Source organism: Salvia miltiorrhiza, chromosome 7 (genome assembly GCF_028751815.1).
Source record: "Salvia miltiorrhiza cultivar Shanhuang (shh) chromosome 7, IMPLAD_Smil_shh, whole genome shotgun sequence".
Classification (NCBI taxonomy): domain Eukaryota; kingdom Viridiplantae; phylum Streptophyta; class Magnoliopsida; order Lamiales; family Lamiaceae; genus Salvia; species Salvia miltiorrhiza.
Genome location: NC_080393.1, coordinates 48,485,425 through 48,505,702, shown reverse-complemented (window position 1 = coordinate 48,505,702; position 20,278 = coordinate 48,485,425). Strand labels below are relative to the sequence as shown.

The window sequence follows — 20,278 nt, the reverse complement described above, 5'->3', positions numbered from 1 at the left end:
GAACATTAATCAAAATGTTTCAGTTTCACAATCAAAATAAAAAACCACACATTAAGATCAAAGCTAAAAATTCTCATAAGAACCTAAAAACTTCAAATTGAGTTCGACTAAATTATCCATGTCAACTTCTCAAGACAAAGATATTCACAACAGATTGAGCCAATTTCACCAGAAATTCAGCGCAAGAGTACACGCATAAAACTATGAAATCTACGAACATCAAAACTCAGAGGTTTCAATATGACAACTTATCAAACCTTATTTGTGTACTATACACAAATAAGCATCTAACTCATGCTCAAAAACCCCTACACAATAATCATCTAAAATAACTCCTCGGCAGCAACAACTGGGAAGGCCTACTTGACCCCTTAGACCTCTCCCTCCGCCGCTTCCTCCTCCACTGCGACGCCTACGTCAGGGACGAAAACTCCCCCTACGTCGGCAGCAGCCGCTACGGCGAGAAAACCTTCTTCCGCAAGGTCAAGTTCCCCTCCGCCTCCGCCTACCAGATCTCCTCCTTCCTCTACGCCACCGCCACCCTCGACATCTCCCCCGACATCGAGACCAACTTCATCGGCTACGTCGCCACATCCACCTCCACCATCCCCGGCCGCGGCCGCGAGATCTACGTCGCCTGGCGCGGCACCGAGTCCACCCTCGAGTGGCTCGACGACGCGCACATCGCGCCCGTCTCCGCGTCCGCCATCACCCCCGGCGCCCCCGGCAATATCATGGACGGCTGGATCAGAATCTACACCTCCTCAAACCCTAATTCCCAATTCGGAAAGCTCAGCGCCCGCGACCAGCTCGGCGCCCAGATTCTCCAACTTCGGGATCAATACAAAGATGAAGACCTCAGCATAGTGGTGGCGGGGCACAACCTGGGCGCGGCGCTGGCCGTGCTCTCGGCGTTCGACCTCGTCGAGAACGTCGTCCCCGACATCCCCCGACACCGAAGCACGCCCTGAACGGCGCCACCGCCGCCGTGCTATTGATCCCCAAATTCGCAGGCCTAGAGAGAGAAAGAGGAGAGATAGAGAGAAAGAGGGAGAGGAGATGAAATGGGCTATTTTAGGCTGAGGGGCATTTCGGTCATTTCAATCACAAAGTGGACAGTTTTTATTATTTTTATCTTAGTGGACATTTTTTATCTTTACAATATGAAAGTGGACAGTTTTATATATTTACTCTTTATTTTATTATATGACACTAAACAAACTCAAAGGCGAAAGATGAGATTAATCACAAATATAAACTGACACTAAGGTGAAAATATTTTAATTTATAAATATTTCAATCTATAATATTTTAGACTTCAGTTTCAATTTTCAGCCATTTGAATAAACGGCATTTTATATCCAGACATAGTAGTCCAATACTATACGTGTGACGATACCAAAAATACGTAAATGCTGGAGAAAATAAATAAAGCTAAACTATACTTAAAATGAGAAGACTTGTTTCATAAATATTGAAATAAATTATTCGAAACAATTGCAAAAATATTGGGTCCATATCCATATTCACAATAGAAAATTCAGAGAAAGGATGAGGCAAAAATAAAAAATAATAAAAATTGGGGGTTTTAGGGGTTTAACACAGAGCGGCGCAGCGATCTTCTCTTTTCCTCTTCTCCCTCGTCTGCAACTCTGCATCCTTCTCCCTGCCAGCCTTCTCCCCACCGCCATTCGTGGTAACAACACTAATACCAACGATAGTAGCGACTGGTTGACGAAGCTGTTGGAGCCCGCCTCTAAGGTTATATCTCTAAGGTTATATCATATGGCACGGACCTCCCTCCTCGACGACGATAAATTCGCCGCCGCCTCCCTCTGCACAACCCGTATCCAGCCGCCGCCGTCCGGGTTTCAAACGACGAGTACTCTCCTGATCTCGGCCTTCTCCCTCGTCTGCATAAGATCTAATTTTTTGTTTCGTTTATTAGTATCATATTTGTAGATCATTTGAAAAGAGAAGTTATTTTGTTCTTGTGTTTATGGTATTATTTTGTGTTTACAATGTAGCTAAATATGTGTACTCTTAGCTGGTGTCTCTTTGGTGCTCTTCTGTAGTAGCCTTGGTGATGTGTTTTATTTTGGTTTCTGGCGTTTTGGAGCTAATTTGAGTTAATTTGCAGATAAACGGTACCACCTCACTCCTCTCTCTTCACCTTTCTTACACACTCACAGTCTTGCCACCTCCGCCATTGTTTATCAGGTATCATCATCAACACGCTTCTTCTTCCTGCCTCTCTTCCATTCTATTCATTATTCTCTGTCAAATAAAAAAGAAAAAGAAATTCAGAAACCGTTTCAAATTACCAAACACTGATTATTGAAACATAGTTTCCCTATTTGAAATAGTTTCTTTAACTTGGCTATTTTACACTATTTTCACAATTATGATGAGTTGAGCATCCACATAAATATATATATAATGAACTTTTCTTTGTATTCAATAATGTTCTTGAGATGCTTGGATTTCTTAGTCCATCAAAATTTCTAGATTACAAATATACAATATATTCTTCGATTTAAAACATATCGAATTGTATATATGTCTTTGCATGTGATTATAATGTATTGCTTTATTTTTTTGTGTAAAAATTAACATGAGTAAACCCTTTAAGTGGGTGATATGAAATTTCTGCCAACTTGCTTTAAATCTTGAATATACACTAAAACTATTTTTTTTTGTCTTTTGTCTTTTGCAGATCTGAGGTGTCATACTTCCGTGCTCCATTGAAAGATTGAGTCTTGATCTGCATAGAAAATTCATAAATATTAGCTACCTTTTAATTAAAGAGAGAAAGAAATGTACCACATAAAAAAAATAAAAAACATAGAAAATACATAGAATAACTACGATTAAAGCGAGAGTTTGCAGGAAAGTACCACATAAAAAACATAAAAAGAATTTGAACAACCAAGAATTTTAAAGCAAAAAAGAAATAATTTTACTGCAATAAATTTCTAAGATTACCCATTGGACAACATTGCAACCAAACATTCAGTGGATAAAAAGATGTGTGCAGTGGCTGGAAAAAAAAAATTTAAGTAAAAATCTGTGTATTTATATAAGTATAGATTATTCTTGTTTTATTAGAGTAGCCACTAAACAAAGCTTATAGTGAAAGCCAAACTTTCTCCTTTTTTTTCAGTTCATCGTCCCCTTTCCACCTCTTCTTAATCTCATTTTATTTTTGTTTCAAGCTTCAAAGAGACTAGCAACTATTTTGAAATCTGTTGGAGAACTGCTCTAGGTAAGAATTCTTTAATCTCATTTTATTTTTGTTTCAAGCTTCAAAGAGACTAGCAACCATTTTGAAATCTGTTGGAGAACTGCTCTAGGTAAGAATCATTTAGTCAAGCTTCGTCTGTGATCAAAATCGAAGAAGTTTTCCTTATTTCATTCCTTATTCTGTTTTTGAAAATAGGGGTATTGGGAGGGGAATTAGTTTGATGTTGAATTATGTTAATTCTTATGTGTTTTAAGCTAGTAATTATTTAGAATCGAGTAATATGATAGTAACTGGGGGATATCAAGTATGCTACTATATGTTGATGTGATAAAGATGAGTTAAATTTTAAGTTGAAGCATTTTAGTATGTATTAAGATGATGTATTTGGGTTTATACACTTTTTATTTGGCCAAATATCAGATATATGTTGAATTGAAACAAAGAATGCATTGTTGTCAGTTTTTGGCTTGACATAACAATATCTTGTGGGAAGCTTTTGATGATGTTCCCATAGTCCAAATGACTTACTGTAATAACTTCAGCATTAATAGTAGATCTCTGCAAAATTTCAACTGAATCCGACACTCTTAGATATGTCAAACTATTTTATGAGAAGTACTGCGTGAATCAGCGAAGTCAGTGGCAGATTCAGCCTTTTATGATATGATTTCTTATACACTTGATGTATTGTGTTTTTGTAACTTGCTAATAAAGATAAATTTAATAGCTTTCTAAAAAGGTGAAGTTTATATTTTTCTTTGAAGTGGTTGATTTTATATGATTTTTCAAAGTTGAGATTCATATATGAATACATGTTTGAGATTTCTTACTTAGGATAGTTATGAAAAGAACTCTTAGAGCTATGCTAAGTGAATGGTGTTTTAGTTATTAATTGTAAGCTAATCTATATAGAATGGATTAGTTTACTCTTAAGCTTTCTCAATTGAGATACCCTTAGAGATAGAATGTTAGTATATGCTTTTAGTTAGTTAAATTCATAAGAGCGGTTTATTTAGACTTGAGGATGCAACCTTAAAGTTTCAAGCGATAGAAGTTTCATCCAAGAATTCTTTTCTATTTACTTCTTATTAAATATCCAATCTTACTTGGTAACCTCATTATAATGAAGTAATTACCACTAATATCTGTTTTGCTGATTGGTTTGATCTTACATACTTTTAAACAGAACAATAATTATTTGTTTTTCTTTTCATTGAAGTTGTGATAAATCTTTTGAAACTCGGAACTTGAGATCTTCTCAAGCTGCTCTGTTTTTGTTTCATATAATTTTAAGAGCTTGTTGAGGACACAATATTTTTTTTTGAGTTCAAATCATTATTGCCCTTTTTGCTTTATGTAGGCGATGATAGTATGTCGCCTAGGCGTGACATTGTTGGAAAAGATAAGGACCATGTGGAACTGAGTGAAGGTGCTGGGGTAGATGATTATGATGCAATGTCCGACACAGATGAAGAAGCCACATCAATAGCGAACGATCAAGCCCTTTCAGATGCATCTTCAATTATAAGGTATTATGCTTTTCAATGATACTTTCAATATATGCAGATCCTGTCACAGCATTTAAAATGTTCCCTAAGGGTGTGGTTATTCATTATTTCGAGGAAGTGCGAACTGGCAGCATGATGCAGCATATGGAAATCTGACTGTATTCTAGTTTCAAAAGAGCTCTTCCTGAAATGATTGAAATAGTGATAGAAGTTTTTTGATGATGAATGTCACTAGACTATTTTTTCACGATGTTACTTTAGTTTGTTTAGCTTCTTTTTTTCCTAGCAAAATCATGTGCTGTGCTTTGTTCTACTAAAGAGTTTTGAGTACTCTTCAGTTCACATCACTATTTGTGCTTATGATCATTTTCTTAATTCTATCATCGAGAAGGGCATATTTTCTGTGAACTCAATGCTCTACGTCTTTAATTTTGCAGAAGAAATCTTTCTTCTATGTATCTTTTTCTGTGTCTGAATAACATTTGTGTTGTCCGAAATAGAACATTGGCTGCCTTTTGAGCTACTAATGTTTTAGCCAACTAAAGATTGATATAAAATTATCAGTGCGTAAAGATACCCGAGTGATAACCAAGTGACTGGGAAGGTAAAGAACTTTATTTTGTTAAACTTGGAGGCTTGTGAAAACTATGCAGACTCTCTCTTTAGATTTACATTTACTAATACATTGTATTTTATGCTAAAGAAATTTGTCCACTAGTACATGAGAGACCTGTTTGTCTATGTTTCCGTTTAATTCTTCTTCTAAATGTACTAGTTTCTGTGGTATTGGGAAATGTAAAATGATTCCTTACATTGAAGTCTTGCTTCCTGTTTCATCCCTAGAAAAATTTACATTTAAGTTTTCTCTGCATGCAGCAACTTTGACAATCATTTGAGTTACAAACTGGTATCCACCGAGGTGGACTCTTTATTGAAAAGGAAATGGAAGTACACATGGAAGATGCCAGCTATTAACATGTCAAATTGTCATTGGAAAGGAACAGGAGAATGCTCTATTAAGGTTTCTCTCGTTTTTTTTTTCCTTTATGCTTTTACTTCTTCATGTGATATCAGATACTCGTTTCTCAATTTTGAAGGTTTCTTATTTCTCAGTGAGCAATTATTTGCTTGAAATTAATTTGTCAATAGTTGTTTCCTTTACTAATTCATGCATCAGGTGTTCTTGCTGTTCAATCCATAGACTTCATTTTGTACGCTTCAATTATAAGTGTCAAACTCTTTTTGTTGGAGTCAAGAATGCGGATTGAATTAGTTAATAAATTTTCTTGTGCCTTAGAACACAGCATAGTTTTGGTTCAATAGCTTAGAGCGATTTAGCAAAGTTTTGGTTCAATAGCTTAGAGCGGTTTTTTTATGAAGTAAATGATTCCACTGGAACTTCCATCTGAATGTTGTTTCATGGATTCTGGAAATTTATGAATTTACCTAACTGAGATGTTCTCTTTGCTATTCTCTTTTAAGAACATTATAATAATATTAGTTTTTCAAATTTAGAGATCATATGGGGCAGTAATTCAGTTTGATTCTTACTCTGGCTTTTTATTGGTTTTCTTTAGATGCATATTGCATGTAACACAATATTTTATGTAGGATCTGGAAACAAATTCTCTTTCTGGTCTCAAGCCGAGGTTATACAAGCATTGGTTGGAAAGCTGCAAGGCATCAAGCAGTAGTGAATGTCATCAATCTAAACTAAGATCATTTTTTTCAATCTGTAAGTAAAATAAACAATAGATTCCTTTTAGCAAATATATTTTGAGATAATTTTATTTTGATGAACTGGATATTTTTTGATTGATATATGTTGTTTTATCCTTTTTTATAATTATTTTGAATTTTTTTTCGTCTTCGTTGTGAGGCTTACGCCTCGCCGAGGCAAAACGCCTCAGTTCCGTCTTAAGCTTTTTAAAACATTGAAATCCATATGCACAAACCTATTCTGTATTGTAGTTCTATCAGAGGGAAAATTGGATGGGCATATCCATGTCAAATACATAATGCAACTGAGTTTTTGGAGTATTTGAGGCATGGCTCTGAGTGATTTGGTAGTATGTTCATCCACATATGGGAACTGAAAACTTTTGCAAAATTTTCATATCAGTTGTTTCTCTTGAGTTGAGGGAAAATGTGTTTCTTGAGTTGTGCAAAATTTTCATATCAGATTGTCATAGAGTACTACCTTAAAGCTTGGTTTCATTCTGAAAATGTATTCCTTTTCATTATCTCATGTCTTTCAATTTTCACTCTTGCTTTATTGGTGAGTGTGTTTGTGGGAGGCTAATGTCATTGTGGTTGGCTGGACAATTTCCTTTATCTTCCATACAGATTCCATTTAAAATTACATATTTTCTTTCTTCTCTGTATTAAGACTTTATATGCTAAATGTGAATGAGTTCCTAATGCCACTTGTGATTCAATGGTTTACTTTAATAGGCAGCAGCTATTATGATATAATGCACTATAACAAGAAGCCTTTTTACCTCAAAGGATTGGAAGAAGATTCAAACATCATGGATGCGTATCTCATGCATTCGGTATATACTTGACCTGTTCTATTTATTATAATATTTACATGTTTTCAACTACTAATGTTGCATACCTATGTACTTGCGTGGAACACGGGTCATCTTCTTGATACTACTCTTAGCTGTTATTGATTAAGTGATCATATTGTGCAGTTGAATCACGTTTTTAAAAGCAAGGATCTTATGGTAAAAAATGAAAGGAAGCTGAGTAAGAATCAAGTAAGTGTCGAGTGCCAAAGTGTTGATGATGATGCTTACAGGGATCGTGGCTTTACTCGTCCTAAGGTATGCTATTATGCTTTTATTCCCTTGCAATTATGAAATAGAGTTATCTTGTTCAATGATTGTGGCTCTTATTGCAAAATGTGTTCTTTGATCCTGGCTTGAATAGCTGGGAACTTTGATGCTTGATTGTCTAAATTATTTTGTGATTTCATTTGTAGATTACTCAAACAGCTTAAAACTCAGAGTGGAGTTCAACTATAAATTTTATGTAGATAACTTTATATTTGGGGTGTAAGCTAGTTTTTTAATTTTTTACATTTCCAATTCTTTTGAAAAATTGTTACTTTGATGAGAATTTCACCAATAGTTATAAACAATAGAGTGAGCTAACTTTTACTTGATATCTTCTTACCTCCCCCTCCCTCCAGAAAAAAAAGAGAAAGATCTTTTGCAGAATTATTACTTGAAACTTTGGAATGAAGAATTATTAAGTGTAGTCGTGTACACATATTACACATAAATAGTAAAAAGATAAAGAAAGCAAAGAATCACTGGATGCACTAGTTGTGTGGTTCAACTGTTTCTTGCTTATTCCTGCTTTCAGAAAAATATTGTCAATCTGTCTGTCAGCAACACATTCCTGCCCAACCCAAGCAGCCTCCTATTCAGGCTTTGCTTTACTGATTTATCCAGTACTTTTCTATGGGTCACTTGCACTTGCTACTACATTTTTGTGGCGTTGGATGCATCTTCTGATTTTCTTATTTTTGTTCTGTTCAGGTTCTGATCCTTTTGCCTCTGGCAGGCATCATGCGCAGGGTTGTCAAGAGGTGGATACAGTTGACTCCAACCAAACATAAGGTAACAGTGTTTATTGCTTTATGGACTATGGTATGAGTACCTGTGATGACATCTGTGAAGCTAAAGTATAGACATATAGGAGAAAGAGTGAACTGTATATTCAGAGCAAGATAGTCTCCCATAAATGTTGGGAGTAGAAACCTAGGGTTACTACTAGATTAAATCCATTCCTAAAATAACAACAGATAAAGAAGGAAAACCTGAAAAAAAATATTCTACAACACTCCCCTCAAGCAAGAGCATATACATCGATCATGTTCAACTTGGTACAAAGTTCTGAGAAGCGTTTCCCGCCAAACGGTTTAGTGAAGATATCAACGATTTAGCTAGACGAGAAATGAACGGAGTAGCAATAGTCTAGCTCAATACACACTCGCGAATAAAATGGCAGTCAACCTCAATATGTTTAGTCCTCCTCTCATGAAACATCGGGTCATGTACAATGTAGATAGCTACTTGGTTATCACAATGCATAGGTAAAGGTTCATTGAAAATATTTTCCCTTTACAGGTGACTCTGGAAAATTTGGAAAGATTTTGTGAAGAGTTTGGATCTGAACGGACTGAGAACAAGGATGAAGATGATGATCTAGAGATCCCTAAACTCAGAACATCTGGAAAACCACTTGACTTCCAGGTACTTTTTGGCAGGGGTGACGACAACAACGACCACTTCATGATTGGCATAAAGTATACCAATAGGTAATCACGAGTCACAACATGTGGTTCCCATCAGAACACATTTTTGCAGTTTCCTTCATTTTCTGATTTTGTATGCAGTAGTGTGCTGCTGTCTTGTATGTAGTGCAAGCACAATTATTTCTTTTTCTCCTAAAAATACTAGGTACATAAGCTCAGAAAATTGTGTAGATAGCATCATAATAGTTATCTGGTTGATATCCAACAATTCCAAGTGGTTTGTGTACAACTTTGATATATATTTTTTTTGTAGGGGCATTAAGTTGTATGGTGATTTCTATACTTCAGACATCATTATTGCATCTCCTCTCGGCTTGATCACTGTAAGAATTTCCTTATTACAAATCCTACACTATCATATGTCTTGGTCGATTTTTATTTTTTTTCATTTTTTTTAAATGTATATCTATGGTTTAGGTGTGCGCTGCATATAGTCCTTGCTCTGATAAATTATGAGACACTAAATTTGTTTTTCAGTTTCTGTCTGATCCCCCTGGATCTTGAGTCATATATGACCCCAATTCTGTATTTGTACTAGTACATCCACCCGTGCGATGCGCGGCGAATATCAACTATGCATTGCACGGCCGGCAAGCATTATTTTTAAATAATATTTTAAATAAAAGAACATACATATAAGACATTGCGTGCGTGTAAGTAAGTCAAATCAAATTATAATTAAATGCTAAAATCAAATAAGAGTTCTATATGTACCGCCAATATGGCAATATTCATTATTTTCATTTACTATCAATAAATAGTAATACATAAAATAATAAAATTTTATTTGAAAAAATTAATTTACCTCCTATTGTATCATCCAAATCTGAAAGAGATTATACGTCAAATAACACTTCATTTGTTAAATCAATAAATCTGAGTCTCTGACATGTCATTGTTTCTTTTACATATTAAGTACCACATTCATTTATGCTATTTCTTGAATAATAAATAAATGAAGAAAATTGTTTGGGACATGATTCGTCATGTGTTAAATTAATAATTTATGAAATTTTATTACTCCCTTCACATGTAATTTGAGGTTGTTTATTTCTCTTATTCGTCAATGCAAAATATCTATTTGGATAGTGTGGTATATGTATATCAAAACTAAATTGGGGTGAATGTAAGAAACCAATAAAAAGTGGTCATTATTCTCGATGAAGAGCTTGTCGATCTCTTCATATACAAAAGCTCGATAAAGAGCTTGGTCTTATCATTCTATGAGCTTTTTGTAGGTTTCACCTAGATTTTGCTTCAACTTTCTTTAGGGCTTGTATATCTACTAATATCTACCTATAATCTTGTTTTAAACTAAATATATTTTAATTTTTATATATTTTATTTGTATTTTGTAAACTTTTTGGCATATCTTTTTTCATTAGTAATGAGATAATGATGACAAATGCCTTTTTATATGGCCTATCATCACTTGATTGTGCTAAAAAATCTCTATAATTTTTTTGGTTTAAGCTCGAATTCTGGTAGATCTATAAATATCTACCGAAAAGTTGCCTTAAACGATATATAACTTTAATTGTTATATATTTTCTTTTTGTTTTTGTTATATTTTTTACAGATCTAAAATAATATGATATCTAATGAGTAATGAGTAATAGTGATTCAACACCAGATCTGTAGTTATTTATTTACGATAAATGATTTTCTCTCTGTTTAAGAGTTGAATTCGGGAGATCTATGAATTTCTTCCGTAAGCATGCATATTTGTTATTTTTGTATATTTTCTTTAGATTTTTGCCTAACAGCTTAATTTTTTATTCATTTTTGAGATCTGCCTATCAGCTTAATTTTTTTTTTCTTTCATGAGCAATGATATAATAGTGATCTGTTGCCAAATTTTATGGTCAAAATTTGATCATTTCATTGAGCTCGGCGGCTAACACCAGATCTATAGCTATTTTTTAGGGGTAAATAATGTTTTTCTCATAAAGCTCTTATATCTACAAATACATTTCGTTAAAATCTAGTATTTTTGGTAACAGCATTTTCTTGTAGATCAATCATTATCTACAAAAGATGTTTTTATAACTTATACATACACTTAAAAATCTTAAACATCATTTTTTTGGTAAGCCTGTTTAATAGACTGTAATCATGACTATTTTTCCAAACAAATTACTACTACAGTGAAATTACATCCCTCTTTTGATACAGGTTAGTCTTTCTGTTCCTTTTTAATGTTTGTATAGTATGCCATTTTGGCCTACTGAAGCATATGTTATTAGTTTTTTCTGAAAGATAAAACTAAATAATATTAACATATCACAGATTAAATGATAAAATCTTTTTTTGCATGTCTATGTTTTAAAACCCATTTTAGAAGCTCCTTTGTTTTATTATTAAATGTATGTTTGGGATTTAAGTTTGTAAGAAAATCGAGTTACATATGTAATTATCACCACGTTTCTTCTTGAGTGTAAAATTATTCTTTTATACTACGAAATCTCCAAGTTAAAAATTCATAATAACATAAAGTTCATAATAAACTTTGAAATCCAAGGGATAAAGCTATATAATCCTATCAACTAATAAAATATTTATAATTATTAACTAATCACCTTATATCATAAATCCTAAACAACGAAATATGAAAGTCCAAAACCTAGACAACTTATTTAATAATAAAACATTCAAATCTAAAACATATTTTCTTAGAACATAAACTCATAAGCTCGAACTTGCTTGATAAGAATCCTCTTGACTCTTTTGTCCATCACAATAGGTCTATTTTCCTTGATTATCCTATTGTTTTTACCTTTATCATCTTCCAATTTGATTTCAGTAATGGCTGCATCTGCATTTTCCAAACTTCCAGCATGAAGATATAATTTTTTTATCTATGTAATTATAATATTACTATAATAGTGTAAAATGAAAAGTATGAACTCCTTTTTCCTCCATTTTGCTGTTAATACATAATCTTTGATGGCATAGATATCTCCCTGTTGCATGAACTCGATTTTCCTAAACAAACTTATTTCTATTGCTAATTTTGAGAATAGTGCAAATTGAAAAGTATGTTCGAGTCTATACTATATTAAAAAGGGTGTTTTCAATTTCAAATTTATTTGAAATCAATTTCAAAATTGAGTGGCAATTTTGTAGTTAGAATAAAATTGAAAGTTTATTTATAAGCTATACATCTTTTTTTTTCTTTATCTTTAACTTCTTATTTTTCTATTTTATTTCTTTTTTAAAATTATGAAATTCGACTAATTATAAAATATTTGATATGCATATCAAATTAAAGATCATGACAAGAGCTTTAATTTGATACTATGTTATGTACATATTGGATTTAAAATATAAAAAATATATTTATTTAAAGATTAAAACTTTAGTAAATTATCTCTCATCTCTCCTCTTTTTTTTGAATAAATCTATTTTTTTCAATTATCTTTTAACTTATAATTGTTTTCTTTTTTCACAACATCATTTTTCATTAATATGAATTATTCTTTATTATTTTTATATTAAACTAAAATATATTTATCTTAAATTCTAGTATTTTTAATTATATTTTTTTTATATAATAATCAAATAATAATTAATTTTATATATAATAAAATATAAAAATAGTTTTCGTGCTTCGCACGAGTGCAAATGCTAGTATACAAAAATCACCTGTAGAAAAGCTTTATTTCTTCTTTAATGCGATCTTCCTTATATTGGGCTCCAAATCTTTTATCAAACTGAACAATGGTGCCATTTTTGATATGTGGAGATGCTTTATGTGCTGATTCGGGCAAATCTGAACAATGGTGCCTTTTAAAGAGCAAAAATGAATGTGGTTGTAAATTGTATGTGGTGAAATGTGAATAGTGGATATATATAAATAAGTTATCAGTTTTATTTTGTATGTGATATGCAACTGCCGTTCACAAACAATCGTTAAACGTGTCTTTGTGGGGTATGTATTACGAAAAATTATTTTTTTTATTTTTTTATTTTCTTAATCTGTTCATTTATGCAAATGGCAGTTAATTTAAAATATAAATATTGATAACTAAACAATGCTCTACTGGGAATTTAATATGTACACGTTTTCTGAAAACTGACGAAAACTGCCCCATTAAGCAATCAATAAAGTTGTCATACAGCTGTCAAACTAAATATTCACGAAAAATTCTGATGAAAAAGTTGACTAAAATGGTTAACATAAATTTGAATTTAGCGGGGAATTATTTGAATTTTTCCGGGAAAAAGTGACCGTTTAACTGGTCTTTAATATAATATATAGATTTGTTTAGCAGATAAATGATTCTTTCCTACGTTGTTCTAATTATTGAATTCTTTGGTTGCAGAAAATTGGGGAGGTAGAAGCTCTAAAGGAAAAAGACGTTGATTATCTTTCTTCCATAGAAGTAAGAAAGTTGCTTGTTATCCATGAGTTATGTTGCATAATTTTGCTTTTTAATAATATGCTGATCGATGAGAATTTCGCAGATCTTAATCATTGACCACGCAGATGTTATGTTGATGCAGGTGTGCCAGTTATTTGTTTAATTTCCCACTCATCATATTTTATCACTAATATTTTGTATTGGCTCTGTTTCATTCTATGATATTCTCCAGAATTGGTCCCATGTGAATACTGTTGTTGAACAACTGAATAAGCTGCCATGTAAGCAGCATGGAACTGATGTTATGCGCTTAAGACCATGGTATGCATTTGGTGTATATCTGTATTTTTGTATTTTGTATTTTGTATTTTTGTATTAATTAGTACTCGTTCCACCCCCCACAATTTATTAATCCCTTTTGCCATTTTAGTCCGTCCCCCAATTTAGTATCCCTTTCTATTTTTAATAAAAGTACTCCACACAACCCTATAAAATATGGGGCCCTTACTCCACTCACAACACACTCAACTATTTTATTAAAACCCGTGCCATTCTCAAAGGGATACCAAATTGGGGGACGAAGGGAGTACTATTTTTGTTCCAAAGTAGGAAGTGATGAGGATCTGTCTGTAATTTGTTGGGAAGTGATGAAGTAGAGCCTTTCTAATTGTTAATCTACTGGCTTCCTGTTATATATTTTTCTGTAAGTAAATATCTTCGCTTTTCAGGTATCTAGATGGACAAGCACGTTTCTATCGGCAGACAGTAATTTTAGGTTCTCATACAAATCCAGGTAATGCAGTTGATAATATATCTGTTATGAATCTCGGTTAGTGTTGTTATGCAGATGGAACATGGAAGCACATGCACGAGATAGGGAAGAAAATAAGATCACAAAAAACTTAATCCTTAGATTTAACAGTAATCAGTCTGGGTTTTAAAAAGCGCGCGCGCCTTAGGCTAGGCGCATGGGTCAGGGGCTTTTTGGTGCGAGGCGCGGCTGCCTACAAGAGGCGCACCCTGGGCGCGGAAAAGAGCAGAAAAGTGCGCCTAGGCGCGCCGCGCTTGCCCTAGGGGAAATTGCTTTTTCAGGCGGCGCAGCCTAATTAAAAGGCTGTGTTCAGCCGCAACTTTTTATTAGAAGGGTCCCAGCTGCAACTTTTACTTTGTTATTAAGTAATATATGAAGGTAAATTTAATATTAATTTATTACATTCAGCCCCATTTATTACCCATTCAGCGGCAACTTTTAATAAAAAGGGGCCCAACTGCAACTTTTATATAAATACACAAAGTATTTGCCTCTTAAAGTAATATATGGAGTATATAAACCCATAATGTATATCTTTTTTTATTTTTATATGGTGTTATTTATTGTTCTAAATTAAGTATTTGTATATTTTAAGTATTTTTGTTTTAAGTATGTATTTTAAGTAGAAAATATATTATAGATAAATATATTAGAATTATATTTTTGGTGTGTCTTGCCTACGAAAAGCCCGCGCCTGAGCTTAAAGCCCTGCGCCTAGGCTCCGGGGCATGTTTGCGCCTCGTGCGCCTTGGGCTTTTTCAAACCTAATAATCAGTGGCTCTATCCTTTCTATGATCTCTCTTCTCAAAACATTTTCTGAACACGAGTAGCGTCTTGAGTAGATGTGGCTTTTCCAATTTGGTTTGAAGTTGAAGTATCTCTTTTAACATTCTTATATTGTTACTTTTGCAGAAATGAATGCGTTGTTTAATCAGCATTGCCTTAACTACCGAGGAAAGGTTTGCTCATATTCTCTATATTGTAATTCATGCAATGTGCTAAGTTTTACCTTACTTTCAGCTTGAACTTTGTTTTTGCAATTCTCATTTCTATTCAATCACATTTGCCAATATCTTTTAGTTATTAGTTGCCCTTAGGAAATATAAACCCCTGAAATCGTGTGCGTAGAGGTCGGGTGCGTGCTATCAGGGTCATTTCTAGCATATTTCTACCAGATTACTGCGAGTTGCCCTATTCATCCCTGCACTGTTTGTTAGGGTGCCAAATGAAACATTGTTTGAAACAATAAACTGTAATACCCTAGAGGTTATTTTGTAAGGCTTTTAATTGCTAACATATGTAATAAGTGTATCAAAATGGCAACTAAATTAGACTGGTATAGTCAAACTAATTTTTTAAATGTTACAATTTAATTGATTGCTCATAAAAGTTTATCCTGATATCTCTATGTGCTTGTCCAAAATTTGGGCTACCACTTTTAACCTCTGTGAGGGAATATAGTGACATCTAGTAGTAGAACTTTCATTACTTCTCAAGGTTTTCCATATTCATTTCGGTGTACTGTGATTGCATGGGTTTATTTTAATTGATTTATGTTGCCAGTGCTGTTCTGGCGATCAGGGAGCAAGAACTTGTAGATTATGTCCATCAGGAGGGCACCATTGATTTCCCTTAGATATTTGTCAGTCTTCTAGAATTGGACCGACAATTGCGCATAATTTGTGTGTCAGTTGGTATTAACCAGAGCATATATTTTAGACAACCAGTGGTTATGTTAAATGTTTATTTGAAGGCAAATAAATCTAAATGTTTTACTAAATGATATGATTGCTACATCGATCTTCCCATTTGCAAATTTTTTTTGTTCAGTTCATTGGGTGAGGCTCCCTTCGTGGTGTTCACTGTTTCAGGTTAAATTGGAGTGCTCATACAACGGAGTTCTTCCAAAAATATTAATTCAAGCACGACAGGTAACTCCAAAGTCAATCACCATATGACATTTGTGACTCAATGAAGTAATAACTATTATAAGCACTATTGCTGAAGCATATGACTTGCGTCTAGGTGTGAGTAAAAACGATAATTGAGCAGTTTCCCTATTATGTGGAGTTGAGAGTACCCATATCATATTCCACCATAGTGTTCAGTCCATGCTCATGTTCTCATTCAAGTACAGTTTGAATGTAGTAAGTATTGTTTTGAATTTTACATTGTTTAAACTTTTAATTCAAATATGAATGTATGTAACAAGCGTGCACTTGCCTTGTATGCTTTAGTAGTAGTCTCTCATCTGATTTAATAAAGCATTGTTATATTAGAATAGGTTCTTCAGTTAGTTACTTCATGATCTGACAACTCATCTATCAATTTTGCAGATCTATGAGCGTTTTGATATAGAATCAATAGTGGAAGCTGACAATGCCCGTCTGAAATATTTCTGTGAAAAGGTTTATCCAGATCTTCTCATATGTTTCAGTTCTAAGCCGTTAAATTCTTAGATGTTTCCTGCCACATTGGTGGGATCAGAGCTTAAATACTTACTGCTCTACAGATATTGCAATTTGACATGCAATATTATGTATTAACATAGATGTATGACTTTCAATTTTGAATAAAAATTACATTGCTTAAGTGCTCAAGTGACAATGGAAACAGAGATGCTGTAAGAGATCTGAAAATGTTAGCGCAAAATGCTAGTTATCTTGTGATCAGTTTATTGATCAAAAATAGCAAATGGCGAGATAAAGGATAAAGAAAGAGCTAAAACACTTGAAAATTTTCCGCAGAATGGTAATAAAACGAGTGATCACATAGCCTAATACTTCTGAATTTAATACTTCCAAATTTCTCATAGGGCACCTGTGGAGTAATGATACTTCTTACTGATTTGAAACATAGTATAGTTGCAATTGGTTCTTGTGTTCTTCATTGATCAACTTTAACAAATCTTTTTTGATTTGGTCATCGGGCAAAGATGACAATGATGAAGTTTTTTTTTTGGCAGGTCTTCCCCAAGATAAAAGATTCTGTTCAGGTGACATGGAACTTTATCTGTATATGATTCTAAAATTCATATCCATGACAAATAAGTGACTTTTTTTTATGTATTCTTCCTTTTTCAGGATGGTGTGATGATTTTTGTCAGCTCTTACTTTGAGTATGTCCGACTTAGGAATTATTTGAAATCTCAGTCTGCTTCAGTCTGCTTGTTTGGAGAGTAAGCAAATTTTCATTTCTATTTGGTTCTGTAAACTCTTGTATGAATTGATTTTTGTATCCCCCTCTCCATTGTTTCAATTTTTTTTAAAGCGTGTTCTTAGAGACCTAAAATGATTCTTTGTTGTGTAGGTATATAAAGCGAAATGAGATTTCTCATGTCAGGGGTGAGTTTTTCAGAGGAGAAAAGAAAATTATGCTCTACACTGAGCGAGCCCATTTCTATTACAGATACAAGGTTAGTCAAACTCCCTTATGTTTGTAGTCTGTAGATATGTTTGTTATGTTTAGTCCTTGTCTTTCTCGCAAATAGTTATTTCAGAGTTGACCTTGCTCTTTCCACAAAAAAAGAAGAAGAAATCTACCTAATTCTGCCTAAGCACCCCTTGGATTTTTCTTCCAATAATGCACTGCTTAATCCTACCTAAGCCATGTATAACCCCCCGAGCCATAGTAAGGGATGGAACTTATTATTACCGGTGCCTCTTAGAAACAGCTGCACACGGAACTTCTCAGTTATAAACGGACTAGTATTACTTACTAGTCCGTCTGAAAAATTTGATCATTTACTGGTATTACTTCTCATTTTCTCTCTTCCCCCCACCCCACTTCAAATAGATTCGCGGTGTGAAGAATTTGATAATTTACTCCTTGCCAGAGAGAAAAGAATTCTACCCACAGGTATCTTTCCATTTTTGACTAGCAGTCGTTTCCTTTTCTCGTATGTTGATATTCCCTCACTACAATTGTTACTTATTTTTCCAGATAGTTAACTTTCTGGAAGAGTCTGATAGCATGAATTGCAGAGTATTGTTTTCTCGTTTGGATAATCTCCGGGTATCATTCTTGTACTTTATCTGTGCAAGATCATATAAATTGGTCATTTATCTTTAAAATAGTTTGTTTTCGGAAAGAGATTAGTATCCTATATTTATTTTTCTATATTTATCATATAAATTGGTCATTTATTTTTCTATATTTAGATCACTTGTATACTATACCAGTCTTTGTTTCAGTTTACATTGGGGATTAGACTGGTTTTGACATTCATAGATTCACAATCTATTCTTCCATGTATTCTATGTTAAATATAATTACAAAGACCATAAAGCAATGGAGAGTAGTCAATAGCACATTTTTCCTTCACAATATTTAGATGTTTGATGGCCTATTCTTTCTCACCTCTAAATTGGATTTTTTTTCTAAAATTAAATTTATTTATGGCCTGCATGCTTGTTGATTATGTATTTGCAATGCTTCTTTTGTACGAGTCCCATTCTTATTTTAAGTGTATATTTCAGGACATTTGTTTAAATATCTATTTAAAGAGTTATCTAGTGATACATCTTGTTTTTGTTTGTGTTTGTGTTTGTGATCAGCTTGAGAGAATAGTTGGATCTGCTGCTGCAAAAAGGATGATCGACTCGGATAAAGGAGTGTTTGTTTTTACTTAGAATTTTTTCCAAATCATCACAAATGGCATGTTACCTCATCTTCGAGATTTCATATTGTTCCAGAAAATATTCAAGTTGTAAATGGATTCGAGTTTGACATTGCACAGTTTCGAGACATTTATGCATATTACTATTTTGTCTTAGTGGTATATTTCGAATAAATTTATACTCCATTCCTCTAATAAAAATACTCATATATTTTTATTTATAACATTCACAAAAAATAGTTCTATTTTATTTTCAAAGGAGGTCAACGACAAATTAATAGTACATAGTATTATCTTTCTATCAATTTATTTTATTTATTCTATAATACATGGTTAACTACTTTAATTTAGTGCTTGCATGGTTCAAGTAGAGGAATGGAAATTGAATGCAATCAAATAAAGGAGTGTAATGGTGACAATGACAAGGAATCACTTGTAAGATATTTCATTTCTTCTTCTTTTCCTTTATTCCCTCAAGTAAGGGTAATGGTTAAATCATTATTCGAATCAAATAAGTAATGAATTTAATTAATAGAATCTCTTTCCAACCTCCTAAAACATTTAATCAAACATACGCTTAATCTGAAATCCAATATTCACCTTTATCTACTTTAATACTTTATTTAAAGCGAACTTCTTTTTGACTAATAATAAACTCAATTATAATTAATAAAATTTGTGTCATTTTCTCATATTATTACTTTTATATGAAAGAGAGTATGTTTGTAACATAAAATGCAATTCTTCTTAACAACGGTTCTAATATCATTTTGCTTAAGAATTTGGTTCTGATTGTAGTGTTCATTTCCCAAATATGAATTGATATCTACATTAAAAATGGACCATAACGGAATGATCTCCAACCTTAAGATGAGGAAATTATCTGAAAGCCTGTAAATAGAAATTTAAAATGGTGCAACAAATTAATTGATTTAGTGGCCTAAATCTCGATTATGGGTAATACAAACGTTTTAAAATTCACACGGTAATGTTATTATTTATATAATCATGTTCCAAGAACCATAAATGATTGTGACATAATTAGCACAATCACTATTTAAGAGCATCGACAATGGGGGCTCGCTAGCAGGTGCGAGCCCCCCTCTTTCGCACCCGCCCCCAATGCCGAGCCCCCGGTGCAAAGAGCCGATGCGAGGCAGCGCGCCTGGTGCAAGGGAGAGCGCGTGCCTTCACTTCCCTTTCTTTGCGCCATTTTCGTGTAAAAAAAAACAAAAAACAAAAAAAATCAAAATTGTGGCTGTTGCTTGTGACCGTTGTTTTATGGCCGTTGCCATATTTAATTTTTTTTCCTTATTTTTTTCTATAAATATGTTCATTCATTCCCTATTTTCTCATCTTCATTCATTCCCTAGCTATTACTATTCTTCATCTTCTACACTTTA

The 20,278-nt window shown here is 33.3% G+C and overlaps 2 protein-coding genes across 4 annotated transcripts; both read left to right on the top strand.

Moving 5' to 3' along the window:
- Window positions 1-338: 338 nt before the first annotated feature.
- LOC130994588 (phospholipase A1-IIdelta-like) lies at window positions 339-1,194 on the top strand (the record flags this gene model as incomplete). The annotated part of the gene is made up of 1 exon (XM_057919635.1): window positions 339-1,194. A coding segment is annotated over one exon (633 nt), but the record flags the coding sequence as incomplete, so codon positions are not given.
- A 282-nt stretch (window positions 1,195-1,476) lies between these two features.
- Window positions 1,477-19,031, top strand: LOC130994586 (protein NUCLEOLAR FACTOR 1-like). Of its 3 annotated transcripts, none has more exons than XM_057919633.1 (24): window positions 1,477-1,882; window positions 2,141-2,220; window positions 2,717-3,265; window positions 4,605-4,773; window positions 5,629-5,773; window positions 6,364-6,487; window positions 7,207-7,307; window positions 7,452-7,583; window positions 8,304-8,384; window positions 8,895-9,085; window positions 9,336-9,405; window positions 13,408-13,467; window positions 13,550-13,588; window positions 13,679-13,767; window positions 14,175-14,239; window positions 15,170-15,216; window positions 16,129-16,188; window positions 16,594-16,665; window positions 17,223-17,252; window positions 17,341-17,435; window positions 17,567-17,672; window positions 18,053-18,115; window positions 18,200-18,271; window positions 18,814-19,031. In XM_057919633.1, the coding sequence occupies exons 4-24, from the start codon at window positions 4,616-4,618 to the stop codon at window positions 18,886-18,888; spliced, it is 1,875 nt and encodes a 624-aa protein (XP_057775616.1). In that variant the 5' UTR covers window positions 1,477-1,882; window positions 2,141-2,220; window positions 2,717-3,265; window positions 4,605-4,615; the 3' UTR covers window positions 18,889-19,031. The 3 variants fall into 3 exon arrangements, with proteins under 3 accessions (XP_057775616.1, XP_057775615.1, XP_057775617.1); XM_057919632.1 differs by having other exon boundaries at window positions 2,717-3,353; XM_057919634.1 differs by having other exon boundaries at window positions 2,717-4,773.
- Window positions 19,032-20,278: the final 1,247 nt, after the last annotated feature.

Bases quoted from the DNA above. Each gene is read 5' to 3' on its own strand.
- LOC130994586 (XM_057919633.1), top strand. From the start codon at position 4,616: ATGTCGCCTAGGCGTGACATTGTTGGAAAAGATAAGGACCATGTGGAA. The intron at 7,584-8,303 runs GTATGCTATTAT...TGTTCTGTTCAG, and splicing joins GTGGCTTTACTCGTCCTAAG to GTTCTGATCCTTTTGCCTCT. The intron at 13,468-13,549 runs GTAAGAAAGTTG...AGAATTTCGCAG, and splicing joins ATTATCTTTCTTCCATAGAA to ATCTTAATCATTGACCACGC.